A 27,939-nucleotide genomic window follows, 5' to 3' on the forward strand; every position below is an offset into this window, starting at 1 on the left:
TTTTAAATCTGAATTCACTAGTTCCAGCACTATTTCTAGCCAATCATTATTATTCTATTTTTCAAATCTGTATAGCATGTTTCAGTTATTTAAATATTATTGTTGATTTACTTTAATACATGCATCCTACACTAGACATAATCTGGAGCTGGGAATCTAACATCTTGGAAACCTTGTCCTTCAATTTTTTAGTTTTACTCTATTGGACACTAAAAATCTCTAAGAACAAGAGCTTATTGTCAAGGTTCATTTCAAATAATAAAGAACCAGAAGAAAATTTCTATAATTCTTTTTTGCATTTTTAGAGTAATATTATTATGATAATTTTATCCGTGCAACAAAGTTTCCATAATCAAATGCAATTGCTCATTACTTTGCTCAGTTATGTTTAATTGGTGAAAAACTCTAGCAGGGTGTCTTAATTTGGTCAACTGGCAACTTATTTGGTCTATACTCTGTAGGTCTGGTAAATTGATGGAGGTTAAATATGAACAAATGCAGACTGCCACTTCCAAGATGTAAATTATGGTGAATATAGTATGCATACTTAATCATTAAAAGAAACAGAATTCCCAGTAAATATAACTCTTTACTTAAATCAAGCAAACATGCACCAAGACGGACAAACTTCACAGGTAAAGAATGAACTCAAGTTCATAACACAAGCTTGTATTTTCTGTTTATAAAGATCACTTTAAAGAGATTTGAGAAGTTTCCAATTATGTGTGATATATTATATGAAATGGTCCAGTGACATAAATTTACAATCACATATTGCAGCTGCAAGGTATAGTTCTACCCCTACCAAATGACAGCTCTTCTCATCTTGTTTAGTTTTTGCCCCCCCCTCACCTACCCCCCTTTTCCCTCAAGAAAATCAGAAATATCTTACCTAAACTGATTGATCCCTCCTGCAACGAATGACAGAAGTCCCTTCAAAGTTCCCCTCTTCCACGGAGCAACTATAATCTTGTATTCCTCTTCTTTGCCTGGAAGAACGGTTACTGATTTAGGACCAGAAACTATCTGCAGGTCAGACTGTGCCCGGTAAGTAAGTTTCTGACTGGTAACGTTAGGAACTCTCACCACCTCTTCAAACCTAACATAAAAAAATTAAAATTAAATATATGAGATAGAGAACACTAGCCAGACCTTTGAGACATTAATCTTGAAAACAATAACAGTTAAACAACATAGACAATTCTCCAATTCTTTTATTTAGTTTGACATCCAAATATCACACAAACGTTTAACCTCAATCAAATATATTAAAAAAAAAAAAAACATAATAGGCAAGCTAGCCAGACCTTTGAGACACTTATCTTGAAAACAATAACAGTTACACAAAATACTCCAATTCTTTCATTTAGTTCTACATCCAGATAACATTTAACATTTAACCTGAATAAAATATGTTTGGTAAAATGATCTTTTTGACCAATTAAAACAAACCCATAAATGATGACTCATTGCTGGTATGTCAGAGTCCCCCAGGAAATCTTAGATTCTCTCCTAGTATTGTAATAAGCCCTAGAGTCCTCCATCATTCATATACTATTAGTGTTAAAGAATTACTTGAATCTTATATACTTAGCAGAAATGAATTTCAATAATGGAATGGAGGCTCGCTTACGTGTCTCCTGCACTACATTTGATGACGATGTGGTCCAATGCTAATGGTTTCTTTGCCTCTCCTCTGAGTGAGAAGTGATGCTCCATCCCATCCTCTTGGTTTATCAGAGAGAGTTTGCCCTGTAAAACGAGAAGACACTCAGATTGTCAGAACTGGAAACAAGAGCAACACATGCAGACTTCAGATAGATCACACAGAGAAGATTCCTCAGTGAAATAACTGAGGAAGGAATATAAATCTGAGATACCCCATCCTGGTCAGCTACCACAGCTCATTGTGAATGTGAGCCATGACAAAGTAAACACAGTTACAGCACCATACCAACCTGATACATCCTTGGTGCTACATCTTTACCGTGAGCCATGACAGTGTTAGGAGGTTACCAGTTCCAGTCAACAATTCTAACTAGTTCTATACTGTACACCTTGGATCTCTCAGTTATAATAAGATAATTCTCACCGTTATCAAGGATTCAAAGCTTGGTCTGAACATCAGTGGATACTTGGTTGTTTGACCTTTGCGGGCAACTATTTGATTTGGTCCGTAGAAGCCGAGACCATCAATAGTACAATCCAGGTACCAATCTTCATCGGAGTGATTGACCTGTCAAGTGAACATAAAAAACACTCAATGAATATGTATGATTAGTAGATGAATATGTATACTTCATATTTAAGCAGCTATTAATTATTCCATTCTTAACATCATTCTCTACAGCTCTGAAAATTGCTATAAAAATATCCACAAATGGTTCAATACCCTATTTACTGTTTATTTGCAGTCTTTTCACCAATCTTCATTTGCTCTGGCAGAGTATGGGTCATTTCAACTTTCCAAGTATGAACATTTCTGTTACCTGCTTTAAGAGAACTGTCTCAATGAACCATACAGAAACATTGCACATACAAAATTCAGCAAGCTAGCAGTTCTGGCTGTGCTAAAAATGTTTCTAATTTACCAAATTACAATGGTTGCTCAAACTTCTCAAGCTGTGAAACTTAACAAATGGATGATTATACCAGAAACTGTGACACATTATTAGCATCCATACCAGGATCCAACTACTCATTACTATACCAAATATCTGGCTATTCATGCCTATACCAGGTATCTGAGTATTCATGACTATACCAGTGATTTGAATATTTATGACTATACCAGGTATCTGACTAGTCATAATTTTACCAGGTATCTGACTATTCATGAATGTACAAGGTATCTGACTATTCATGACTATACAAGGTATCTCACTATTCATGACTAAACCAGTGATTTGAATATTCATGGATATATTAGGTATCTGACTATTCATAATTTTACCAGGTATCTGACTATTCATGACTGTACAAGGCAACTCACTATTCATGACTATACCAGTGATATGAATATTCATGACTATACCAGGCTCTGACTATTCATGACTGTACAAGGTATCTCACTATTCATTCATGACTATACCAGAATCTCTCTACTCATCTAAACCATTGGACTAAACCAGGCATATATATACATTTTCATGCTGTGTAATGTTAAGAGTACTTACGATTGGAATATCTTGTGACACAGATTGGTGAACTGGCGAAACAAACTCTATTTGTGTAGCAGAGTTGTCAGTTTTTACAATGCACTCAATTTGGTAAACACGGACATCATGAGGTGACTTTAAGATGACCTGACAGGGGTAATTACCACCACCTTTAGGGGTGAACTTGATGGGCAGGGTAGCAGAACCATTATCCATCACAATACCTGAAGATGGAAAATTAAAAATGGCTAATATAGAATAATTCATTACAGAGGAGTGTATGTTTTGTAGATATTGTATCAGATGCTTTAATGGGGCTCTCCAACCACAACAAAATCTACAGAGGGCTTGTCTTATCAATCCAATCTAGTTCTGTGGAAGTTGACAAGTTGACAAATGGAATCATCAGCAGTAGCCTGGTGGTACCATGTGTCGATCACTAGAAGTATGAACAAGTTCCTCCATAATTACTGAAGAAGATATCTCTTGAAACATGTGTCCGAAGTTAAACTAACAGCTTGTGTTTTCTAAAACACGTTTTTCGTTTGTCGAAGCTGCACATGTGGAACCTTGAACTAGCCAATCATCCAGCACATCGGTATTGTTTTGAGTGGTTTCACACCATCATGTTACTGTCATTCAGAGATAAATAAACACAATTAACGACACACCTCTATGACAGCATCCTCTCTGTTGCAATGCTGGACAGCCCCATCATACATGATACATCATTATAAAATGTTAATTGTCTACCGATTTTTAATAAATGCTGACAAATACACTCTAGAATGTTACCTGTTTCTTTGTCCAGTTGCTTGGACGTTAGATCTGTCTTTGACCGAGAAGTCGACATGTATAATACACCCGGTGCATGGAAGTATTTAGAGCTAACTTCCACTTCATATGCAACGTCATCTTGTACATCACTATCAAGACCAGTTGACATCAAAGGTCGCGCACTCTCTCCTCCTTCGGATAACTTTAACTCCGCTACGGCCGCCGTGACTGTGGAGCTTGTCAGGGTATCCGTAACGTGTCTACGGAGGAGTTCGACGGTAGACATCCCCTTCTGGGCAGCGATGACCAGCGCCCTCTCTTTGGCAATGTTAGTGGCGGGTACGATCAGTTCTTCCTTGAGTACTGTGTTGCTCTCACAGGTCCAATAGATGATCTGTTCGTCACCACCAAACATCCCTCTTCCTGTGCCTGTGAGAGATAAATAGAGCAACTCTTAAATGTTGGATACTTAATAGAAGAGAATAATTATTGAATTCAGAGAAAACTCAACTGGAGTTAGAAAAGGGCACAAAATTTGTCAAAAGTTGCCCTTTTCCTTCAAAAAGGCTTTTGCTCAAAGTCTTACATTATGATTAAGCACAAAATTGATCATTTCTTAAAGTATGATAACTGAAGTGCAAGGTATATTAAATGAACACACTAGGGTGTCATCTGGGTGTGGGGAGGGGAGGGGAGGGGTGGAGTGGTTTGGGAGAGGGAAAATCTGTTTTAATTGTCAAAAAGCAAAAGATTTTATCTGTTAATGAATGTTTTTTTCAATGTTAGATTTCTTCTACAGAATGTTAAGTAAAATTCATGGCTTGTGAAGAAACAGGGCTTTTGAAGGTCATATCTGAAGTAAGAAAGGAAACAAAATCAAAATTGCAAAACTGCCGTCTCCTTCGAGAGGCTACTGAACAAAGAACTATGACTGGATCCATGTAAAAGGGTGATCATGCTTTAATAATACAATGAGTAAGGAGACACCTGAGGAGGGGAGAGAGAGGGGGGGTCTGTATGGTTCTCAATGAGACTCACCGTTGTTTGTATATGTAAATGAGTTTTTAATTAGTAATTAAACTACCCCTTGGGCTTCTCAAATGTCCACTTGTCTATTTGGTTCTTCACAAGAGTAATTCCTACTTTTTCTTGGTTTGTCTTCGTTTTATAACCTTTATCACGAATAAGATTAAAGTTATTTATAGTTGTGCATTACTTAATAAAGAATGAAGCTTACCAGCAGCAGCTCCACTGCTAATTCTCATGCTGTGCCTGCTTGGTACGTACGGCAAAGCTGATGGGATTGGCAATAGAGAGGTGGCATCAATACCGTAGATGAATTCACCGACTTCTTCGTTGATGAGGAGCACCGAGCATTGGAACTTGCCCAGGTGAAACGGTAGAAAATCAACCGAGATGATGGAACCAGCCTCCGCTTCAAGATAGACAGACTTGCACTCGACATAGAACGCTGTTACTTGGCTGGATGAACCCTCTGTAGAGACACAGGGGTAGGAATGAATGAAAGAAAACGAGTCTTGTCAGTTATACATAATAAACAGAGGAATAATCTAGATTATCATAAACAATGTAAGTATATCATAATAATAATCATAATTAATCGGCCTCGAAGGCAGATATTTTATGATGCTAAGCAGCCACATATATGCATATGGGAGAAGCCGAACGGATTATCACTTACACATGCTGTAAGATGGCCCACCCAATTTATGATTTTAGCTCATTTGAAAGACCATTTCAGATGAGAAAAACCATGAATTTCTCCTGGCTGGCTAGGGATTGAGCCCACCACCTCTTAGATGTTAGGTTTTATTTTTTCTAATGACACCCGTCTGGTAGTAACAACTGATGGAGTAGTTTATGTCATATTCAATACATTTATCAAAACTAAGGCTGATAGGCTATTTGACATTTCACCTTATTTCAGAACTTACTATTGGCAACAACATCCAGGTCAGTACTAACTTCCTCAGCCACAGTAGGTGAGGGCACTTTCACTTTCCTCTGGCCGTGGTCAACCTTTGACCTGACTCTCTTGACAGAGTTCTTTTTCATCGGTCCATTGGATCCACCACCATCAGTGAGAGAGACAGTTTCAGCTAGAACAATTTTAAACTCTCCAGATTCCTTGAAGGGGTTGAAGATTTCCAGATCCACCCTCTTTAGTTGATAGCAGGGGGATTCACACTGGATAAGACCCTATTGAAAAGAAGACAAAGAAGTATAAAAAAAAACAGTTCATGGGAAAGGAGAAAAGTAATAATACCAAATTGCAGTCAGGAAAGAATATTGAAGGAGCCCTCACACCAAACCTACAGAATTTCCCCGCACAGTATGGTTTCTTGTAGTGTTGTAAGAACCCAAATACCAAGAACAAAAAAGAAAATTGTATGACAGAGATCAAAAGAGATGGTACAACAGAGGGTAATTCAGATGGTATGACAGAGGTTAAATGAGATGGTATGACAGAGGTTTAAGGTCATGGTATGACAGAGGTTAAAGGTCATGGTATGACAGAGGTTAAAGGTCATGGTATGACAGAGGTTAAAGGTCATGGTATGACAGAGGTTAAAGGTCATGGTATGACAGGGATCAAAAGAGGTGGTACAACAGAGGGTAATGGAGATGATATGACAGATGGTAATGGAGATTGGCAGGAAGCAGAAATGACATGAATGTGTTGTAGTGTGGGTAGGAGAGGGTATTCAAAGCTAATGTGAGCTCATGCCTAATTCATTCAACTGACTGGCACATGACCTTTTTCTCTGGCATATCATTGTTCATCGGGTCAAAGTCCTTATGATACTTTGACATTTTCTGCCTGCCAATGTAAATTCTGGGTACAAAGACTATACTTACATCTGGTGTGATATTATCAATGACAGTCCTCAGATTGAAGACTAAAGTTGTTCCAGTGGCTGCTCCAGCTCGTCTCCCAACTAAGACCAAAACTGCTTGAGCTGGTCTCAGGAATCTGCTGGTAAAGTTGACCTTGAGGTCATGCTTTGTCTTTGGTGGAATGGTCACGATCCCTCCCTTTGGGAGATCAAAGTCCCTGGCATCCTGCCCTGCTATGATGGCGTGATATACCAATGGCTTGTTACTTGGGTTACTTAACTGTACCTGCAAAAATAACAAAATCAGAAAGCTTCTATGAAATATAATTTGTCACTCTAACACTTTTAGTCTTAAAAACAAGTAGGAAATAGCAGAGTGTTATCTGGACTGGATACACTAATATAACACAGGAATGCTCTGTGGAGCATAACTACCAACTAACTTGCAGTCAGGAAAGAATATTTCAAGGAGCCCTCACACCAAACCTACAGTATTTCCTGGGACAGTACCATTTAGTGTAGTGTTGTAAGAACCCAACTGTGGTCTTTAAGGTACATTTAGGGAGCCCTCCCTCTATGCATAGTTTTACCTGGCTGAGTACAGTGTCATGTAGGGTTCCTACAAACTAGTCTTTGGTGTACATAGATGGAGCCCTCCCACTATACATACTGTCTTACCTGGTGGAGTACACGTTTTGTGTAGGGTTTCTAAAAACTAGACTGTGGTCTTTGGTGTACATATACAGAACCTTCCCTCTATGCATACTGTCTTACCTGGAGAAGTACCGTTTTGTGTAGGGTTCCTACAAACTAGTCTGTGGTCTTTTGTGTACATATACGAAGCCCTCCCTCCATGCATACTGTCTTACCCAGCAGAGTACCATTTCATGTAGGGTCCGTCCAAACTAGACTGCTGTCTGTGGTGTACATATAGGGATTAATGCATACTGCCTTACCTGGCGGATTACAGTTTCGTGTAAGGTTCCTACAAACTCGACTGCTGTCTTTGGTGTGTACTGAGGAAGTCTTTGGTACAGATGGACACAAAGCATCAACAAAGACACAGGATTAGGATCTGTGATGTCAATGGCCTGTAGATGACAACAATATCAACGTTAAGCAACTTAGATCTTAACCAAAAGAGAAATAAACCTATCCACAAAGCACTGATGTTTATTACATTAATTATGGCTAAGGAAGATTTCAGGCAGTGCAAAGCTCAGATTCATTATGTACCAAAGAAATGAAATACTATTAAACACACTGAAATAAAAGAACAGTCTGAAACTGAAATAGCAAGCAACAATAATAATAACAGTGACAAGTAGAAGAGATAGGTACCCTCGATTTAGTTACTGATTATTTAAATCTCTGTATTAGTCTGATTTCATAATTCCTATGAAATGAAGATGGTTTTCTGTCCTTTACTTTAATAACTGGATGAAGATGTTATTCAGACTGTCCTATATTTATTTACTACTCAATAACTGGTCTATATTAGTCTGACCTTTATAATTCTAAGTAAACTACAAATGAGAGATGGTATTATATTCTTTAATTAGCTACTGATTATTATTCACTTTACTTTATGTCCTTAGTAGAATGCTACTTCGGCAGGTTACATGTTGCTATTACTCATTAAGATATCAAAATAAAATAAAACTGTTAGCAAACTGCTTATCCACTAGCGAGCCTGTGTAAGAGAATGTTTGACATTTAGCCTTTGAAGAAGATCCTGCTAGGATCGAAACGTCAGGCCAACGTACTTTTACACATTCATTACAATATCAACGACCAGCCTTACCTGAATGTCATAGTCCAGACCGATATATCTGAATGCTGTCACCACTTTAAGAGCATTATGTAGGCACTGTTCAGCTGTAGATGGGTGAGTGTACATCCCTACCAGGTGTGTGTTTATCAGAAACGGGACGTGAGCAGCTAGAATGGCTCCGAGAACCAACCCATCCAACAAGTCATAGTCAAAGTTAACTACCCAACGAGAGGCAGGAACTCCGCCTGAGAAATTGATTTAAAAAAAAAATAAAAATGATATTGAATGAATATTTACGGTTGGGATGAACTCCAACTGAGTCACATATGCAGTGTGTAGTTGTACACAGTTAAGTCAGGTGTATCATGCTTATGTGTAAGTTTTCTCAATTCAACCAGCTATATTACCTCCACATGGAAAGGTTGACAATTTAGACAGGTATTTCATATCTATATGTATGTGTTCTCAAATAAGTCTTGTATATTATCTCCACAGGTCATTGTTCTCAGTTAAACCAGGTACATTACCTCCACATGGAAAGGTTGACAATTTAGACAGATATGTTTATATCTATATGTATGTATTCTCAATGAAGTCTGGTATATTATCTACACAGGTAAGTGTTCTCAGCTAAACCAGCTATATTACCTCCACATGGATAGGTCCACAATTTAGACAGGTATGTTATATCTATATGTATGTGTTCTCAATGAAGTCTGGTATATTCTATCCACAGGTAAGTGTTCTTAGTTAAACCAGGTATATTACCTCCACATGGAAAGGTTGACAATTTAGACAGGTATGTTATATCTATATGTATGTATTCTCAATGAAGTCTGGTATATTATCTACACAGGTAAGTGTTCTCAGCTAAACCAGCTATATTACCTCCACATGGATAGGTCCACAATTTAGACAGGTATGTTATATCTATATGTATGTGTTCTCAATGAAGTCTGGTATATTCTATCCACAGGTAAGTGTTCTTAGTTAAACCAGGTATATTACCTCCACATGGATAGGTCCACAATTTAGACAGGTATGTTATATCTATATGTATGTGTTCTCAATGAAGTCTGGTATATTCTATCCACAGGTAAGTGTTCTCAGGTAAACCAGCTATATTATCTACACATGGAAAGATTGATAATTTTAGACAGGTATGTTATATTTATATGTAAGTGTTCTCAATTAAATCTTGTATATTATCTCCACAGGTAACTGTTCTCAATTCAACCAGCTATATTACCTCCACATGGAAAGGTTGACAATTTAGACAGGTAAATGTTCTTAGTTAAACCAGGTATATTATCTTTATGAGTACATAAATAATCCAGATATAATATCTTCATATGTGAGTGATCATATTTAAACCAGCTATATTATCTCTATGAGTAAGTGTTAATAACTAATCCAGTTTTCTCACATTTGAAATATATAATTATCACTATAACAAATGTCCAATATTTTGAGAAAACATTTTACACGATTCAACCTGGTAGATCTTGCCGCACAAATACAAAGAAGAAAAAGATACCTTTTTGAGCATTAGACCAGATTTTATGCCTTTGGTTTTCATAGTGATGGTTAAGCCATGACAGTAGAATTCTCTCCCCAACACAGTAGATGTTACTGCACAATGGATCTGGGTTGATAGAGGGTAGAGGCACGCCGCCAGCAGTAGGAAGGTTCTTGTATTGTCTGGGTGTTACTCGAGCTAAAACCAGAACCTAAAAGTTGATTGAAGAGAAGGTAAATACTAAATGATAAATACGTAACAGAAGGAAAATACTAAATGATGTATACGTAACAGAAGGTAAATACAAATATGATGTACATGTAACAGAAAGTCTGCATTACTTTAGATCTAATTTATAAATATCGAAAGTCACTCAATTTTCTAGCGGTACACTTTGTTCGAATGCATAATAAGAGGAACGTATATGTTGTGGTTATCATTGTTACCTTAACACAAATTAAGATCTCTCCCTTTCACAGTACTTAACTTGCGCAAATCAAATTTACGACAATTTTTAAAATTTAGAGAGCTTAGATTCACGACTTAGCAAGAGCATGTCAGCAGAGCCACCTACCTTAATTGTCTGTAGCATGAGGTCGGTCCAGGCCCTCTTAGAGACGGATTCAAAGAGAGCCTCATCTAGCAGACTACTCTGACTTTGGTTGCTAGGTGAAGTGGATAAGTCTTTGCCCTCCCTTAACCACTTCTTCTCTTTGGCTTTATTTTGTAGCTTTACCCAGCGATAGTAGTCTGGAGGCTCGAAGAGGAACTCTGGCTTGATGTGAGAGATAGAGGCTCCCTGGGTTCTGTAAGGATATGATCAATAAATACTGATTCAGGATACATGTTGTTAAGGCATAGCCGATAGTGCCTTCGCTAGTCATGTAAGCTGATAGCACCTTAACTAGTCTCATAAGCTGATAGTACATTAACTAGTCTCGTGAGCTAATCACATATATCCTCCTTAATGTCCACCAAAACAATAGCAATGGGGTAATCTGCAACTATAAACGATATCTAAGTACTGTAGGACTGTAGACAACACATTAAATAATATAGGATTAATGGTAATGAGATGAATCTTTGGGGTGACAGCTAACATAGAAGAAGAGAATAAGGGTAAAGAATCCATGTAGTATACAACAACATAACTAAATAATAAAATGTACGGAAAAAACCCACATCCCCCCCTCATTTCAAGACAAAGCTTGCTGCTTAAAACACAACTCCCTAGCTTCATTTCAGATATTGGTGATGGCTTGACACTAAACACAAGCCTTTGATATCACAACAACTGTTCCTATCAGTAATCAGTGAATGACTTACTTGAGGAATGTCATCATCGAAGTGTGTTGCTAATGTCCCTATCATCAATCAATTAATGACTTACTTGAGGAATGTCATCATTGTGGTGTGTTGCCAATGTCCCTATCATCAATCAGTGAATGACTTACTTGAGGAATGTCATCATTGTAGTGTGTTGCCAATGTCCCTATCAGTAATCACTGAATGACTTACTTGAGGAATGTCATCATTGTGGTGTGTTGCCAATGTCCCTATCATCAATCAATTAATGACTTACTTGAGAAATGTCATCATTGTGGTGTGTTGCCAATGTCCCTATCATCAATCAATTAATGACTTACTTGAGAAATGTCATCATTGTGGTGTGTTGCCAATGTCCCTATCATCAATCAGTGAATGACTTACTTGAGGAATGTCATCATTGTGGTGTGTTGCCAATGTCCCTATCATCAATCAGTGAATGACTTATTTGAGGAATGTCATCATTGAAGTGTGTTGCTAATGTCCCTATCATCAATCAATTAATGACTTACTTGAGGAATGTCATCATTGTGGTGTGTTGCCAATGTCCCTATCATCAATCAGTGAATGACTTACTTGAGGAATGTCATCATTGTAGTGTGTTGCCAATGTCCCTATCAGTAATCACTGAATGACTTACTTGAGGAATGTCATCATTGTGGTGTGTTGCCAATGTCCCTATCATCAATCAATTAATGACTTACTTGAGAAATGTCATCATTGTGGTGTGTTGCCAATGTCCCTATCATCAATCAATTAATGACTTACTTGAGAAATGTCATCATTGTGGTGTGTTGCCAATGTCCCTATCATCAATCAGTGAATGACTTACTTGAGGAATGTCATCATTGTAGTGTGTTGCCAATGTCCCTATCATCAATCAGTGAATGACTTACTTGAGGAATGTCATCATTGTAGTGTGTTGCCAATGTCCCTATCAGTAATCACTGAATGACTTACTTGAGGAATGTCATCATTGTGGTGTGTTGCCAATGTCCCTATCATCAATCAATTAATGACTTACTTGAGAAATGTCATCATTGTGGTGTGTTGCCAATGTCCCTATCATCAATCAGTGAATGACTTACTTGAGGAATGTCATCATTGTGGTGTGTTGCCAATGTCCCTATCATCAATCAGTGAATGACTTATTTGAGGAATGTCATCATTGTAGTGTGTTGCCAATGTCCCTATCAGTAATCACTGAATGACTTATTTGAGGAATGTCATCATTGTAGTGTGTTGCCAATGTCCCTATCAGTAATCACTGAATGACTTACTTGAGGAATGTCATCATTGTGGTGTGTTGCCAATGTCCCTATCATCAATCAGTGAATGACTTACTTGAGGAATGTCATCATTGTAGTGTGTTGCCAATGTCCCTATCAGTAATCACTGAATGACTTACTTGAGGAATGTCATCATTGTGGTGTGTTGCCAATGTCCCTATCATCAATCAATTAATGACTTACTTGAGAAATGTCATCATTGTGGTGTGTTGCCAATGTCCCTATCATCAATCAATTAATGACTTACTTGAGAAATGTCATCATTGTGGTGTGTTGCCAATGTCCCTATCATCAATCAGTGAATGACTTACTTGAGGAATGTCATCATTGTGGTGTGTTGCCAATGTCCCTATCATCAATCAGTGAATGACTTACTTGAGGAATGTCATCATTGTAGTGTGTTGCCAATGTCCCTATCAGTAATCACTGAATGACTTACTTGAGGAATGTCATCATTGTGGTGTGTTGCCAATGTCCCTATCATCAATCAATTAATGACTTACTTGAGAAATGTCATCATTGTGGTGTGTTGCCAATGTCCCTATCATCAATCAGTGAATGACTTACTTGAGGAATGTCATCATTGTGGTGTGTTGCCAATGTCCCTATCATCAATCAGTGAATGACTTATTTGAGGAATGTCATCATTGTAGTGTGTTGCCAATGTCCCTATCAGTAATCACTGAATGACTTATTTGAGGAATGTCATCATTGTAGTGTGTTGCCAATGTCCCTATCAGTAATCACTGAATGACTTACTTGAGGAATGTCATCATTGTGGTGTGTTGCCAATGTCCCTATCATCAATCAGTGAATGACTTACTTGAGGAATGTCATCATTGTGGTGTGTTGCCAATGTCCCTATCATCAATCAATTAATGACTTACTTGAGAAATGTCATCATTGTGGTGTGTTGCCAATGTCCCTATCATCAATCAGTGAATGACTTACTTGAGGAAGGTCATCATTGTAGTGTGTTGCCAATGTCCCTATCAGTAATCACTGAATGACTTACTTGAGGAATGTCATCATTGTGGTGTGTTGCCAATGTCCCTATCATCAATCAATTAATGACTTACTTGAGAAATGTCATCATTGTGGTGTGTTGCCAATGTCCCTATCATCAATCAGTGAATGACTTACTTGAGGAATGTCATCATTGTGGTGTGTTGCCAATGTCCCTATCAGTAATCAGTGAATGACTTACTTGAGGAATGTCATCATTGTGGTGTGTTGCCAATGTCCCTATCATCAATCAGTGAATGACTTACTTGAGGAATGTCATCATTGTAGTGTGTTGCCAATGTCCCTATCAGTAATCACTGAATGACTTACTTGAGGAATGTCATCATTGTGGTGTGTTGCCAATGTCCCTATCATCAATCAATTAATGACTTACTTGAGAAATGTCATCATTGTGGTGTGTTGCCAATGTCCCTATCATCAATCAGTGAATGACTTACTTGAGGAATGTCATCATTGTGGTGTGTTGCCAATGTCCCTATCAGTAATCAGTGAATGACTTACTTGAGGAATGTCATCATTGTGGTGTGTTGCCAATGTCCCTATCATCAATCAGTGAATGACTTACTTGAGGAATGTCATCATTGTAGTGTGTTGCCAATGTCCCTATCAGTAATCACTGAATGACTTACTTGAGGAATGTCATCATTGTGGTGTGTTGCCAATGTCCCTATCATCAATCAATTAATGACTTACTTGAGAAATGTCATCATTGTGGTGTGTTGCCAATGTCCCTATCATCAATCAGTGAATGACTTACTTGAGGAATGTCATCATTGTGGTGTGTTGCCAATGTCCCTATCATCAATCAGTGAATGACTTACTTGAGGAATGTCATCATTGTAGTGTGTTGCCAATGTCCCTATCAGTAATCACTGAATGACTTACTTGAGGAATGTCATCATTGTGGTGTGTTGCCAATGTCCCTATCATCAATCAATTAATGACTTACTTGAGAAATGTCATCATTGTGGTGTGTTGCCAATGTCCCTATCATCAATCAATTAATGACTTACTTGAGAAATGTCATCATTGTGGTGTGTTGCCAATGTCCCTATCATCAATCAGTGAATGACTTACTTGAGGAATGTCATCATTGTGGTGTGTTGCCAATGTCCCTATCATCAATCAGTGAATGACTTATTTGAGGAATGTCATCATTGTAGTGTGTTGCCAATGTCCCTATCAGTAATCACTGAATGACTTATTTGAGGAATGTCATCATTGTAGTGTGTTGCCAATGTCCCTATCAGTAATCACTGAATGACTTACTTGAGGAATGTCATCATTGTGGTGTGTTGCCAATGTCCCTATCATCAATCAGTGAATGACTTACTTGAGGAATGTCATCATTGTGGTGTGTTGCCAATGTCCCTATCATCAATCAGTGAATGACTTACTTGAGGAATGTCATCATTGTGGTGTGTTGCCAATGTCCCTATCATCAATCAATTAATGACTTACTTGAGAAATGTCATCATTGTGGTGTGTTGCCAATGTCCCTATCATCAATCAGTGAATGACTTACTTGAGGAAGGTCATCATTGTAGTGTGTTGCCAATGTCCCTATCAGTAATCACTGAATGACTTACTTGAGAAATGTCATCATTGTGGTGTGTTGCCAATGTCCCTATCATCAATCAATTAATGACTTACTTGAGAAATGTCATCATTGTGGTGTGTTGCCAATGTCCCTATCATCAATCAGTGAATGACTTACTTGAGGAATGTCATCATTGTGGTGTGTTGCCAATGTCCCTATCATCAATCAATTAATGACTTACTTGAGAAATGTCATCATTGTGGTGTGTTGCCAATGTCCCTATCATCAATCAGTGAATGACTTACTTGAGGAATGTCATCATTGTGGTGTGTTGCCAATGTCCCTATCATCAATCAGTGAATGACTTATTTGAGGAATGTCATCATTGTAGTGTGTTGCCAATGTCCCTATCATCAATCAGTGAATGACTTACTTGAGGAATGTCATCATTGTAGTGTGTTGCCAATGCAGTTGACGGACTCTCTCTGTGGGATCTGATGGCAGGGCCTGATTGACTGGTATTCCAGGGACCGGTCTACCACTCAGATGTGCCAGAAGGTCATAGATGGTCTTGGTGTAGTTCTTCTTTTGATTATTAGTGGCTGGAGTCTTGCTACTCTTATCCTGGGCTGCATCCGCTGCTGAACCCTTGGATACACCACTGCAAAACAATAAGGGATTTGCAGAAAGATGACAGGCAAGCAAGCAAGCAACAAGGTTAGTTACCAAGATGAGGAAGAAATTATTACATATTATATATAAAAATACAAAGAAACACAGAATGTCAAACAGTCTTTTGAAGATAACCTGAGATAGAAAGAAATGCAAAAGTGAAGACTTAGGTAGCTTGGATACATCGCTACAAAATAACAAGTGCTCTGTAGTAAGATGACAGGCAAGCAAGCAAGCACCTAGATTAGTTACCAAGATGAGAAAGAAATGAACATATATTATTTATAAAAAATACAAAGAAAAACAGAACGTCAAAATATCTTTTAGAAGATAAACTGAGATAGAAAGAAATGCAAAAGTGAAGACTTAGGTAGCAAAATCAGTCATTGGAAAAATCAGTCTGATGAAAAAGAAACAAACATGCAACAGAAACAAAATAAATAAAAATAAATATTGGAGGCAGGGGAATGGGAGCTGTTGTATACACATAGCACACATATACACAGCAAAATGAAATGCAGAAATTTATCTGACACTGTGGACTGGCAGCTTTTGGAAATAACTAGGACACATATAAACACATACACAAGAAAGAGGGCAAAATAGAAAGCAGGTAAAACAACATATTGAAAACTGAAAACAGAGAGGTTTGAAAAACTAATTGGATATACCAGTTTGATTAAAGAAGAAGCAAACATGCAGGACACACAACTGATGCAAAAGAAATAGATGTTGATGACAGGTGAAAACTGAGAAGTTAGACAGCATTGCAAAGGCTACATATTTTTATTTACTGATATTGCTAGCTATATCGCCAATGAAAGGAGAGCAGCTTCAATTCTGTGAGTGAAACTTTTATTGAATCACAAATATGGAGAAACAGCTAAATGTTTTGAGAGGGAAACCTTTTGAATGTTTCTGTTACCTTCTGAGTCCATCCGGAACCAGAACAGGGAAGGGTCCTCCCGGCCAGCCGTGTAAGGTGATCCATCTTTGAACGGCTGTCAGCACCTCATGATGAAAGACACCCTCCTCTGTTTCTTCATTCGGGAAGACGGCTGACCCTAACGATCTAGTAGCAATATCGCCAGCATGGTCATGATGGGTCACCTGTGACTCTTGACCCCTGGTAGCCCTGTTAACCGCTCCGTCCCTTGGAGTACTGGGGTACGTGGACTCTGCAGAGGAATTAAGCAGAATTGCATAGAACACAGCGTACTCTATATACTCTATAGTGTTACTCTTTATATTATTACTCTAAAGCAGGGTTTCCCTAACTTTATCCCCCCACGAACCCCCTGTGGATGTCAGAGTTATCCATGAACACCCAACTTTTCGAGACACTATCTGAGTCATTATTATTCTATAATACGCATAACAGTGCTTCGTAAAAGATCAAGTTCACAGTGTAATAATGTAATGAAAAATGCACGGTACCGTACTACTATGGCAACAGATGCATATGGAAAGCGAAAAGAGTTTGTCGATAGGTACGACTTTTGTACATTACTAAATTATATGATATATCAGGTTTTAGTTCAACAAAAAGTACTCTAGTTTTGACTTTCAGAAACGTCTCACGAACCCCCTGGGATAGACTCACGCACCCCCTGGGGGTTCATGCATCCCGGTTAAGGAACCCCTGCTCTATAGTATAACAAATACCTGGTTCGCTTTTGGACTAAGCATCGTATTCTAATTGAAAGCATTTGGCAAAATAATCGGATACTTTTACATTTCATGTCGCTCCAGTAAATAATGACTTGGTTACTGAACATTATATTCATCTGATATGAATACAAAGTGACTACTATGCACTTTGTATATATGGCAAATATGTGTTCTTTAGGTAAACACAAAGAGGACACTGACCCAATAGCTATGGTGGCTTGAATTCTTTCAATACCATTATTACCCGGTTCAAAGACTACTAGATTCAGATTAAGGTATTTACATGAAACAAATCAGTCCGAGGGTAAACTACTTCACCTGATAGACCATATCACCTTATATATTTCCTCTTCATGTTTGACTTTATGATCTCAATGAGTGAGAGCAGACATACCCGTGACCGCTTCAGATTCCTCGTACGTGGACGATGTCACCCCGAATCTAGAGCTGGTACTGCTACTGGTATGGGTGCCGGGGGGTCTGACAGGTGACTCTACTGCTATGAAAACAGCCTCCCCTCCACCATTCAGGCTGTCCTTAGACTCGGATTGATGGCCGGGTAAGGTTCTTCCTTGCTCTGTCACTATTTGGAAGTCCATCCGATGCTGGGCTACGAAAGGGTAGGCTGTCAGCAGACAATTATCTGCGGTCGCCGTTACTGGGACTGAAAAACTGCAAACAAAAATAGAATGTAGACATACTGTAAGAGCATGCTACTGTAGTGTTACTGGGACTGAAAAACTGCAACAAAATAGAATGTGAACATACTGTAAGAAAATGCTACTGCAGACACATTGGAAAACATATTTCTATGAACATAGCTGCAAAAAACAGCATTTCTTTATGTTTAAGTGTAAAAAAGAAAAAATTTGCTTTTTATATAGCGCTTTATACCAGCGATAGATCTCAAAGCGCTTTACAGACGTTTTATTACCTCTGGTCAATGATAACCTGTCCCAGAGACAATCCCTCCAGTCGGCAGCAGTTATATACTGCACCCAATGACAAGTTACCTCACAGGTACCCATTTAACCCCTGGGTGGAGAGAGGCAAGTGAGATAAAGCATTTTGCCCAAGGACACAACGTAATGAACTAGGCAGGAGTCGAACCAGCAATCCTTGGATCACAGGTCCGACGCCTAAGCCAATTGGCCACACTGAGTTATATGAGCCATAGTCTTCTGGTAATTAATTTGTAACTCTAACTCGTTAACTTTTGGACACAAATTGTATCCTCGATTTTTTCTTCTGCTGTGGTGATACACCCTCAAGTTCTGTTAACTGCTAGAACCTTTCTACCGATTGTTCAGCTTACCTGTTTCCATTGGAATCTACAAATTTGATGGCCTTTGTGAAGGAGACAGGCTTTGGAGAGGAGAAGTTGATCCGGCAGAGTAGTGTAATGGGAGTCTCTTGACCGTGTTGTCCAGAAATGGGTCTGATAGTTTGACCTTCCAAAAATGTAACATCCAACACTGTGACCTTACTGCCATCACCAGCTTCCACTTCTGGTAACTCAACATCAATCACAGATTTACTGTAACAAAGTAAACAAAACTTATGGTAACTTGACATATTACCATCAAGTGATCAAAGGGTGGCCTCCTTTACTTACCTTGTAAATCCATGAGCATATATGGTCAGATCAGTTGAAGTAGATAATGGCTCTGTTGTCATGACGATTAACAAGTGATCAAGGGTGGCCTCCTTTACTTACCTTGTAAATCCATGAGCATATATGGTCAGATCAGTTGAAGTAGATAATGGCTCTGTTGTCATGACGATTAACAAGTTATCAAGGGTGGGTTCCTTCACTTACCTTGTAAATCCATGAGCATGTATGGTCAGATCAGTTGAAGTACAAGTAGATAATGGCTCTGTTGTCATGACGATTAACAAGGCATCAAGTATGGGTTCCTTCACTTACCTTGTAAATCCATGAGCATGTATAGTCAGGTCAGTTGATGTAGAAGTAGATAATGGCTCTGTTGTCATGATGATAAACAAGTGATCAAAGGACGGCCTCCTTCACTTACCTTGTAAATCCATGAGCATATATGGTCAGATCAGTTGAAGTAGAAGTAGATAATGGCTCTGTTGTCATGATGATAAACAAGTGATCAAAGGGTGGGTTCCTTCACTTACCTTGTAAATCCATGAGCATATATGGTCAGATCAGTTGAAGTAGAAGTAGATAATGGCTCTGTTGTCATGACGATTACCAAGTGATCAAGGGTGGGTTCCTTCACTTACCTTGTAAATCCATGAGCATGTATGGTCAGATCAGTTGAAGTACAAGTAGATAATGGCTCTGTTGTCATGACGATTAACAAGTGATCAAGAGGTGGCCTCCTTCACTTACCTTGTAAATCCATGAGCATATATGTTCAGACCAGTTAAAGTAGATAATGGCACTGTTGTCATGATGATAAACAAGTGATCAAAGGGTGGGTTCCTTCACTTACCTTGTAAATCCATGAGCATATATGGTCAGATCAGTTGAAGTAGAAGTAGATAACGGCTCTGTTGTCATGATGATAAACAAGTGATCAAAGGGTGGGTTCCTTCACTTACCTTGTAAATCCATTAGCATATATGGTCAGATCAGTTGAAGTAGAAGTAGATAATGGCTCTGTTGTCATGACGATTACCAAGTGATCAAGGGTGGGTTCCTTCACTTACCTTGTAAATCCATGAGCATGTATGGTCAGATCAGTTGAAGTACAAGTAGATAATGGCTCTGTTGTCATGACGATTAACAAGTGATCAAGAGGTGGCCTCCTTCACTTACCTTGTAAATCCATGAGCATATATGTTCAGACCAGTTAAAGTAGATAATGGCACTGTTGTCATGATGATTAACAAGTGATCAAAGGGTGGGTTCCTTCACTTACCTTGTAAATCCATGAGCATATATGGTCAGATCAGTTGAAGTTGAAGTAGATAATGGCTCTGTTGTCATGACGATTACCAAGTGATCAAGGGTGGGTTCCTTCACTTACCTTGTAAATCCATGAGCATATATGGTCAGATCAGTTGAAGTTGAAGTACATAACGGCACTGGTGTCATCACAATTGCCAAGGGGTCAAAGGTCAGCTTTGGTGCGTGGAGTATCCCATAGAGATGGAGATATTGGTAGGGTCTCTCTATGTTGCCATTAAGGATGATGGGAACTTTGGCAGAATATTCCCCTGGAGTAGCTGTAACAAGAGAGTAAATCAAATAATGAAAACCTTGTTACTTGTCCCAGGTATCTTGTTTATCATGATAATCATCATAAGAGGTACCTGACTATGACTGAAATCAAGATATCTATAACTACTCATGGACCAATGATATCATTATACCATGCAGATGTGTACTTCAGTACATCTCCCACAGCACAGAAAAACTTTACAACATGTTACAACTTTTGCAATAAGCCATATCCACTAATAGAATCTTAAGACATTTTATGGACATAAAATTTGAGAAACAGTTATTAACTTGAAAAATCTAAAAGTATCCATAAATGGATGCCATAAATTTGATTCTGGAATGTATCACCTGAACCTTCACATTTTTCAAAAATTGTTTGTTTTCTCTGCATTTTAAGTCAAGTCATATACAGTTTATACTGCACTGTTAGACTTGAATAGAAGTTTTTCAAACTTTTCTAATTGAAAACTTTGCAAGTTTGCAATATTCCTTCAGGGCATCCGCAAGGCTCATTACCTTCATATTATGTCCATCATTTATGATTTGTTATTCCTTATCATGAAAGAAAGTAAAATAGATAAAGGCAAGGAATTTCAATTGCAAAAGTCACAAGGTACTGATTTCGAGTCAATCCAAGATTAATGTATGGCGTCCAGTTCCAGAGTTGTTGACAAATGTCAACATTTCTGCTTGGTCTCGCACTAGAAAACCTCATCTCCCCCTTTACATAAAATATAATACTACATATAATAACTTAAGTTATGAGAATCCCTTATGCCTTCAAAATATTCTTTGTCCACTATTTGCTTAGTACAAATTGTATCTGATGAAGCAAGGACTTACTTGGACAGAAGTTGACACCGAGGTCGTACGTCTGTCCCGGTTCCAGCATGTCCTCAACGTTGGTACCTCCTTCCCTAGGGGAGAGGAACGGTACCCCTCTCGATGAAATAAATTGGAAGACGCCTTCCTCGACTGCCGTCCCACACCCCTTGGAGTCGAGACTCCAATTGAGTACTTTTCCACTGTTGTTAATCAACAACGTTGCCTTGCACTGAGCCTTGGTTCCGGTCGATTGCAGGCGTAGGAATCCAGATGGAAGGGTAAAGTCCAGGTTGTGATGGGACATTTCCAAAGGCTGACGAAGGGCTGTGGCTACAATCCGTCGCTTGGGCGTTGCAACTGTGACGTTGACGGGACGCGGGGCGATGATATGATGAATGCTTTTGGAGGATGGTGCTGGAGTCGGAGGGAGAGGAGTAGGGTCAGGAGTGGGTGCCTCTGTCTGGTTGATGTTGACTGGAATGATAAAGTCATAGGAAGCTACCTCTGTAGGAGTGAACTCTAGTTGACATTTCATGGTCGACAATCCTTGGATGGTGGCTTTAAAGGTGCCTGGATGTAAGGAATCCTCACTCTCTGGAAAAAGTTAAAATAAAAGAAGGATTCTGTTTATCATGTTGTAAGTAATGAATACAACCACAGCAACATTTGTAGGTATCTGGTCAACTACATTACAACTTCCACTGATAATATCATATGTATACTAATTCATCAAGCAACAACTCATAATGTTGACTGAAGTGGCCAAAAAGGAAAGAAGGAAAAGAGAAATGTGCAAGTTCCAAAAGGACAAATATTGAAAAAGATTATGAACATTGTGATGTTTAATAATACTTTAAGGACTTTCAGGGAAGAAAATAAACACTGGAAAGAGAAAAAAAGGAAATTTGAACAAGCAATACCTTCCATAACATCAGCATCAAATTTCAAGGTGAAGTCTCGGAATCGTGAAAGATCAAATACGACTTTAGCTCTAGTTTTGCCTTTGTTGATTAACTTGAAAGGTAAAGTAATTGATGATCCACAGTAGATGCCACCAAACTGAAAGGACGACTGAAATAAAAGAAAAAATTAAAATTTTTTAATGGTGTTAATGTTAGAACTCACAACACTAGCCAATTTTAATATCATTGTGCCTTAAAGGTACTTACTGTGAGAGTCAGAAATAAACATTGACTTGTTTCAAAACTTAGGACATATGTATGACTTTCTTATATCTTCCAACAAACACAATATAACTTTCTGCTTGAAAGAGGTCAGTTAAACATGAATTACCAAGATATATTAATCAGAATATCCAACAGAAATGGAAAATAATGCATAATTATAGTTGTCAAGTCATTCTCACCACATCAATATCAACTACGGGTGGCTCCACGGTACCACCCATCCTCAGTTCAATGGTTCTCCAGCCTCTTATATCAACCTCCAGTCTGGTGTCAAACTTCATCACCGCGCTGGGTGTAAGATACACCTGCAGCTCTGTGGTACCTCCAACTGGTACCACTCCTTGTACTGGGAAGACAGTAAGACCAGGCACAGGGTTGGGATCAACCACCTAGAAGAAGCAAAAATGTAATAAATAACAACATATAAATGGTGCATGTTTTAGGGTCAGGTTTCTATTGTTTTTTTTGTTTTTTGGGGTTCAATATGAAAGATATTATTTTCTTTATGAATACATGAGTTTGTTCTTTGTAAATGTATTGCCTCCAGAGATACAATAGATTTCTAGCATTCAATGAGAGCAAATCCATGCAACAAGTATACAGCACATCCAAGCAACACTCTTGTGGATACTGTGTTTTAATACACTTAAGGTTTTCAGATTTTGACTTCTGTTGACCTCAGATGAAATATGAAAGTTTTATTTTTTCATGAATACATGAGTTTGCTAACTTTAAATGTTTGTTTTTTCTGGTATGCAGAAGTCATTGAATGAAAACAAATCCCCTCCAGAGGAGCAATAGCATTCTAGCTTCCAATGAGAGCAAATCCATGTAACAAGTATAAAGCACATCCACGCAACACTCATGTGGATACTGTGTTTACAAGGCTTCAGATTTTGACCTCTGTTGACCACAGAGAAATCTTTGACCTCCACAGAAAAACAGCAGGGTTATTGTACTCAATACGGTACATCCACAGACCGAAACATACAGTTGCTATGGACTGGTTGAGTTAGTGTGTTTACAAGCCAAGGCTTCACATACACACACACACATCTTATATAACCATCTCCGTGGCAAAGCAGTAATAAACTTGAAAATAAGCTGGTTTGTATTGTTTACCTGAAAAAATGCATGGTTCTGACTGTGGTTATGAAGTAAGGCAGTTCTGCTTGTTGTAAGATGAAGTGGAACCTGACCAAATAAGACTCTTCTCTCCATGAACATGACTTGCGTCGGACCAAGCTGAAAGAAAGACATTAAACCGTCCCTTTTAATCATGATATGACATCATCTCCTTGACAACAGCAACCCAGCTAATGTTACTTCATAACTACTTTCAATTCCATTACTAAGACCTAGTCATAGCTGTTGTATCCAACACTCATATTAGCCTAAGGCTAGACCTAAATAAAGCTTAAAATGCATGAAGGCTTGGATGTAAACTATAAATCAAAGGAAACTATACATCTGAAAATTACCTTCTCGGACAAAAAATATTGTTCATGCTGGAAAGGAAACTTCTTATAGATTTATAGTCATGTACAAAATATATCAATAACACACAGTGCTCAAATGAGGATTTTTCTTCCCAGTTTCCAGACTTAACATACATTTTCCAAACTTTAAAACTTAGAAAAAGAGGTGTATCATTTTCCCTATTTTCTCCAATTGCTGTGGGAACCATTTAAAATTCAACACCATGCCGATGCCTGAACAGCAATGCATTGCAAGTTCACAACCAAGGCATCATGAACTACAGAAACTTTTTGTGGCATTCTAGGAGATCATTAATTTTTAATGGGTGCAAGAATGGGCTTCCAATCAAAGTGTTTCACAAGCTACGGTACGACACATACAACAGAATCCTTAATCCTTAAGGTGATGGCTTTCAACTTACATCAGCATGACAGCGAAGTCTGAGGTGCCCTCCTCCGTTGACTTGTACTACAAATTCACCATCTTCCGGGGCATGATAGGAAGGATGAAACACAACCTCACATTCCAAATCCTGGAATGCTTCAACGATGCCTGGAATAACCAAAAATATTACAAAAATGACAAAGTCTAGCAATTACCACTGACTACATTACAGTGACTTTCGAGGACATTCTGTCCAAACTGCAAACAGTCTATATCTGTTAACGTGATTATTTTCGTGAATAGTCTTCAATTCAAAAGTGAAATCTGATAAGTAGGAACTGAGAAGCATATATAGATGTGTACCTGCAGCAGGACGGATGGAGAAGGCTGTTCCTCTTTCTCCAAGGACTGGTTGCCATGTAAACTCTGCCGGGTAGTTTCTCTTATTCTTCAACATAATGACATCTCTCAGACCTTAAAAAATAAAGAAACAAAACACAAAAAGGTCAACAATTCTGGTTGGGGGACCAAAGTTTACGACTTGTAGGAAATTTAAGATAGTTTTGCCTTTCTGGTATACAAACCTGCTTCAGCTGGGAGTCCGGGTGTTGCTGATAGGTTCATCACGTCAGAAGAAAGCTCCAGGGCGACCAAACCGACATCAGCATAGACGATGAGATGACCTGTATGATGACCATTCAGAGTGTAGGTAACATTTCTGTAACGAGTAGTAACAAAATAAGAATGAGTTACGCCAAAAGATTAATATACTCTCATTCTAACTCTTTGTACATTTAACAGCCAAAACAACACAGCATTGAAACGAAAGCCAACTCAGGGGTACAAAGATTGCCTGTCCATTTATTTCCTGCAAAAATCATAGAAAATTAAAGAAAGGGTTGCATTTCTCTTGTTACCTCTGGAATTTTCCCAGCGTGTTTGACTCAAACACTAATGGCAGCACTGCTTTGGTGTTTGGTGGCACAACTTGAGACAAAGGGCTACTCTGTCTTAGTTCCTTGCAATCAATCTGTAAACAAGAGATGAAAACACAATTAATCTCTTTACCTAATAAACACATTTAAGCCATTAGCCATAAAATGTCTCAAATCAAATATGGACATCAATATATATATACAGATACATCTTCTTGCAATTTTCCAGTGTGTAGTAACATGCCAGGTAAATGTACAAACACAGCTCCAATGTGCATATCTAGACTCAATACCAGTAACTTATACAAGTCTTACCTATAAGAGTTAAACAGATGTTGATTTGAAGAGGTTTACTCCAAAAATTTTACTTCCTACTGTAAACAGGACATGTCTTTCTTTCACTTGCAGGTAAATAATATAATAGACATATAGTCCTAATGCATTAAGTGAGAATAAACTAAGTCATGGCTTCACAGCAAAAAACAATAGTAGTTCTGGATTACCTCGATAACAACATGAACACTTTGCTCCAGACAGTTCACTATATCCAACTTTTGTACACTGGTTGATTTTAGGCAAACTTCTCCAAAGTTAACAGTAGCTGGACCTGAAGAAAAACCACATGGCAATCACATTGAACAATGTAATTATAACAAGGTCATAAGCATTATGGGTAAGCTATCTTATCTGGGCTCAATGAGGATGATCAATGTAAGGCATGTGCCACCCAGGTATGTGGCAAGTGACCACAATGTCTCACTCACTGCAATGGCATGTACATGTAATCACAGGTATGTGGTATCTAAACTGTTGCACCCTTCTTATTCCATGTACTGAAAATATCTCCAATGTAACTCCAATATGCCATCTTATCTTATTAAAGCAATATTCACAATAATCATATGCTCTGTATGATATATTGATTCTTGAAGTAGTAATTCTAGATACTACGGTATTACTTACAGTATCTCATATACATGAAAAGTGATGACCAGTATAAACAGGGGAAACAAAACCAAGACACCTGAATTTGGAAAAAAATGACAAAAATCTGCAAAATATTGTTGTACAGTCATAAAAGTCTTTTTAATATTATAGCAACCAAATGCACCTGTATAAAATGAAATGTCATACACAAATCAGACAAACCTATTAACATTTGGTGTATCTGTTGTGGAGTGAGTCTCTTCTTGCAGTCTGCTTTCTCTGTGGTCGTCATGGGAACAGCATTCAGCCCACCACTACTAGGTCTTATCCTTGCCATTTTCTCCTTCTCCTGAAGCATCTTCGTACTCAACATTTGATTGCCCTTCACTGGAGCTACTGGAAACAAAATGGAATTAAAACGATATCAAGAATTCCTTCAAAAACGGAGTAACAATTTCATACAACTCTCAACTGTCATTCATACATGAGACAACTTCACTCCAACTACTGGAATCAAAATGGAATTACAGGATTTCAAGAATTCCTTCAAAAACAATGTAACAATTTCATACAACTGTCATTCATACATGAGACAATACGTGACAATGAAGATAATTAAACAATGTAAACAAAAGAGTATCATCTTACACTGGATATATGGTTCCACCTCTCTAGTGGATACCTTTGGTGGTTTCAGACCAGACGCTGACTTGAGACCAATATCTGTTACGTTATCGAGCTCAGTGAACGTTCTGAAATGAAAAACAAAACAATTAATAAATACACATATCAGTGTGATGTGACCATTTCTTAAATGTATCAAGAAATAATTTTCAGCAAACTGAATGGTTATTTAACAGGATTAATTGATTAGCCACAATTTAATTGTTATAACTAGGACAGTTATAGCTAAAAGTAAGTATTATAAAGTTGTTGAATGGATGTTAAGTTATAGAAGGCCAAACATGAGTTTATCACTGATAATGACTGTGTCAACTTTAATAGCAAACTTACTGTTACAAACTGAAACCATCGGTGAAAGATGAAAGTAAATAAACTTTACTTTAAAACTGATCAACTTCACTCCAAGGTATTAAGGAAATTTCATGGTTATAAAAAATGGAGTAATTATGCAAAACAACAAAAATATTGTTTAGTATGAACAAAATTAAGACAGAAAAGAAACATACTTTGCTTTTGACTTAGCAAGCCTTTTTGCTCTGGATTCCTGCAAGTAAGTGTTGTATTTGTTCTTGTGATCATGAATATGCATTAATTCTTCATCATTGTATGAATAGTCATTATCCACATAAGTATGTCTATCAGCCTTGGTGAAAATAGTCCTGTAAGGATGACAAAACAAAGATATTTGCTAGTAATTTAACTGTTGCAT

The 27,939-nt window shown here is 38.0% G+C and overlaps 1 protein-coding gene across 2 annotated transcripts in view; it reads right to left on the reverse strand.

Moving 5' to 3' along the window:
* Positions 1-27,939, reverse strand: part of LOC139962550 (cilia- and flagella-associated protein 47-like) — a 42,860-nt gene that overhangs the window by 8,341 nt on the left and 6,580 nt on the right. The window contains exons 9-37 of one of the 2 annotated variants that reach the window (XM_071962650.1): positions 27,737-27,889; positions 27,195-27,298; positions 26,769-26,939; positions 26,123-26,226; positions 25,602-25,714; positions 25,269-25,402; positions 25,048-25,158; positions 24,722-24,852; positions 23,944-24,066; positions 23,001-23,210; positions 22,555-22,705; positions 21,653-22,228; positions 20,613-20,811; positions 18,926-19,147; positions 18,005-18,282; positions 16,865-17,117; positions 15,701-15,928; positions 10,661-10,892; positions 10,105-10,297; positions 8,598-8,812; positions 7,750-7,884; positions 6,816-7,079; positions 5,891-6,155; positions 5,173-5,430; positions 3,954-4,364; positions 3,177-3,382; positions 2,093-2,236; positions 1,634-1,752; positions 893-1,099 (exon numbers count right to left, since the gene is read on the reverse strand). In XM_071962650.1, coding sequence (XP_071818751.1) covers positions 893-1,099; positions 1,634-1,752; positions 2,093-2,236; positions 3,177-3,382; positions 3,954-4,364; positions 5,173-5,430; positions 5,891-6,155; positions 6,816-7,079; positions 7,750-7,884; positions 8,598-8,812; positions 10,105-10,297; positions 10,661-10,892; positions 15,701-15,928; positions 16,865-17,117; positions 18,005-18,282; positions 18,926-19,147; positions 20,613-20,811; positions 21,653-22,228; positions 22,555-22,705; positions 23,001-23,210; positions 23,944-24,066; positions 24,722-24,852; positions 25,048-25,158; positions 25,269-25,402; positions 25,602-25,714; positions 26,123-26,226; positions 26,769-26,939; positions 27,195-27,298; positions 27,737-27,889 — 5,910 coding nt within the window. Of the gene's footprint in view, positions 1-892; positions 1,100-1,633; positions 1,753-2,092; positions 2,237-3,176; positions 3,383-3,953; positions 4,365-5,172; positions 5,431-5,890; positions 6,156-6,815; positions 7,080-7,749; positions 7,885-8,597; positions 8,813-10,104; positions 10,298-10,660; positions 10,893-15,700; positions 15,929-16,864; positions 17,118-18,004; positions 18,283-18,925; positions 19,148-20,612; positions 20,812-21,652; positions 22,229-22,554; positions 22,706-23,000; positions 23,211-23,943; positions 24,067-24,721; positions 24,853-25,047; positions 25,159-25,268; positions 25,403-25,601; positions 25,715-26,122; positions 26,227-26,768; positions 26,943-27,194; positions 27,299-27,736; positions 27,890-27,939 lie in introns of both variants that reach the window. The other variant, XM_071962649.1, reaches the window with a different exon arrangement.

The sequence above is a fragment of the Apostichopus japonicus genome, chromosome 21 (genome assembly GCF_037975245.1).
Source record: "Apostichopus japonicus isolate 1M-3 chromosome 21, ASM3797524v1, whole genome shotgun sequence".
Taxonomy (NCBI): Eukaryota; Metazoa; Echinodermata; class Holothuroidea; order Aspidochirotida; family Stichopodidae; genus Apostichopus; species Apostichopus japonicus.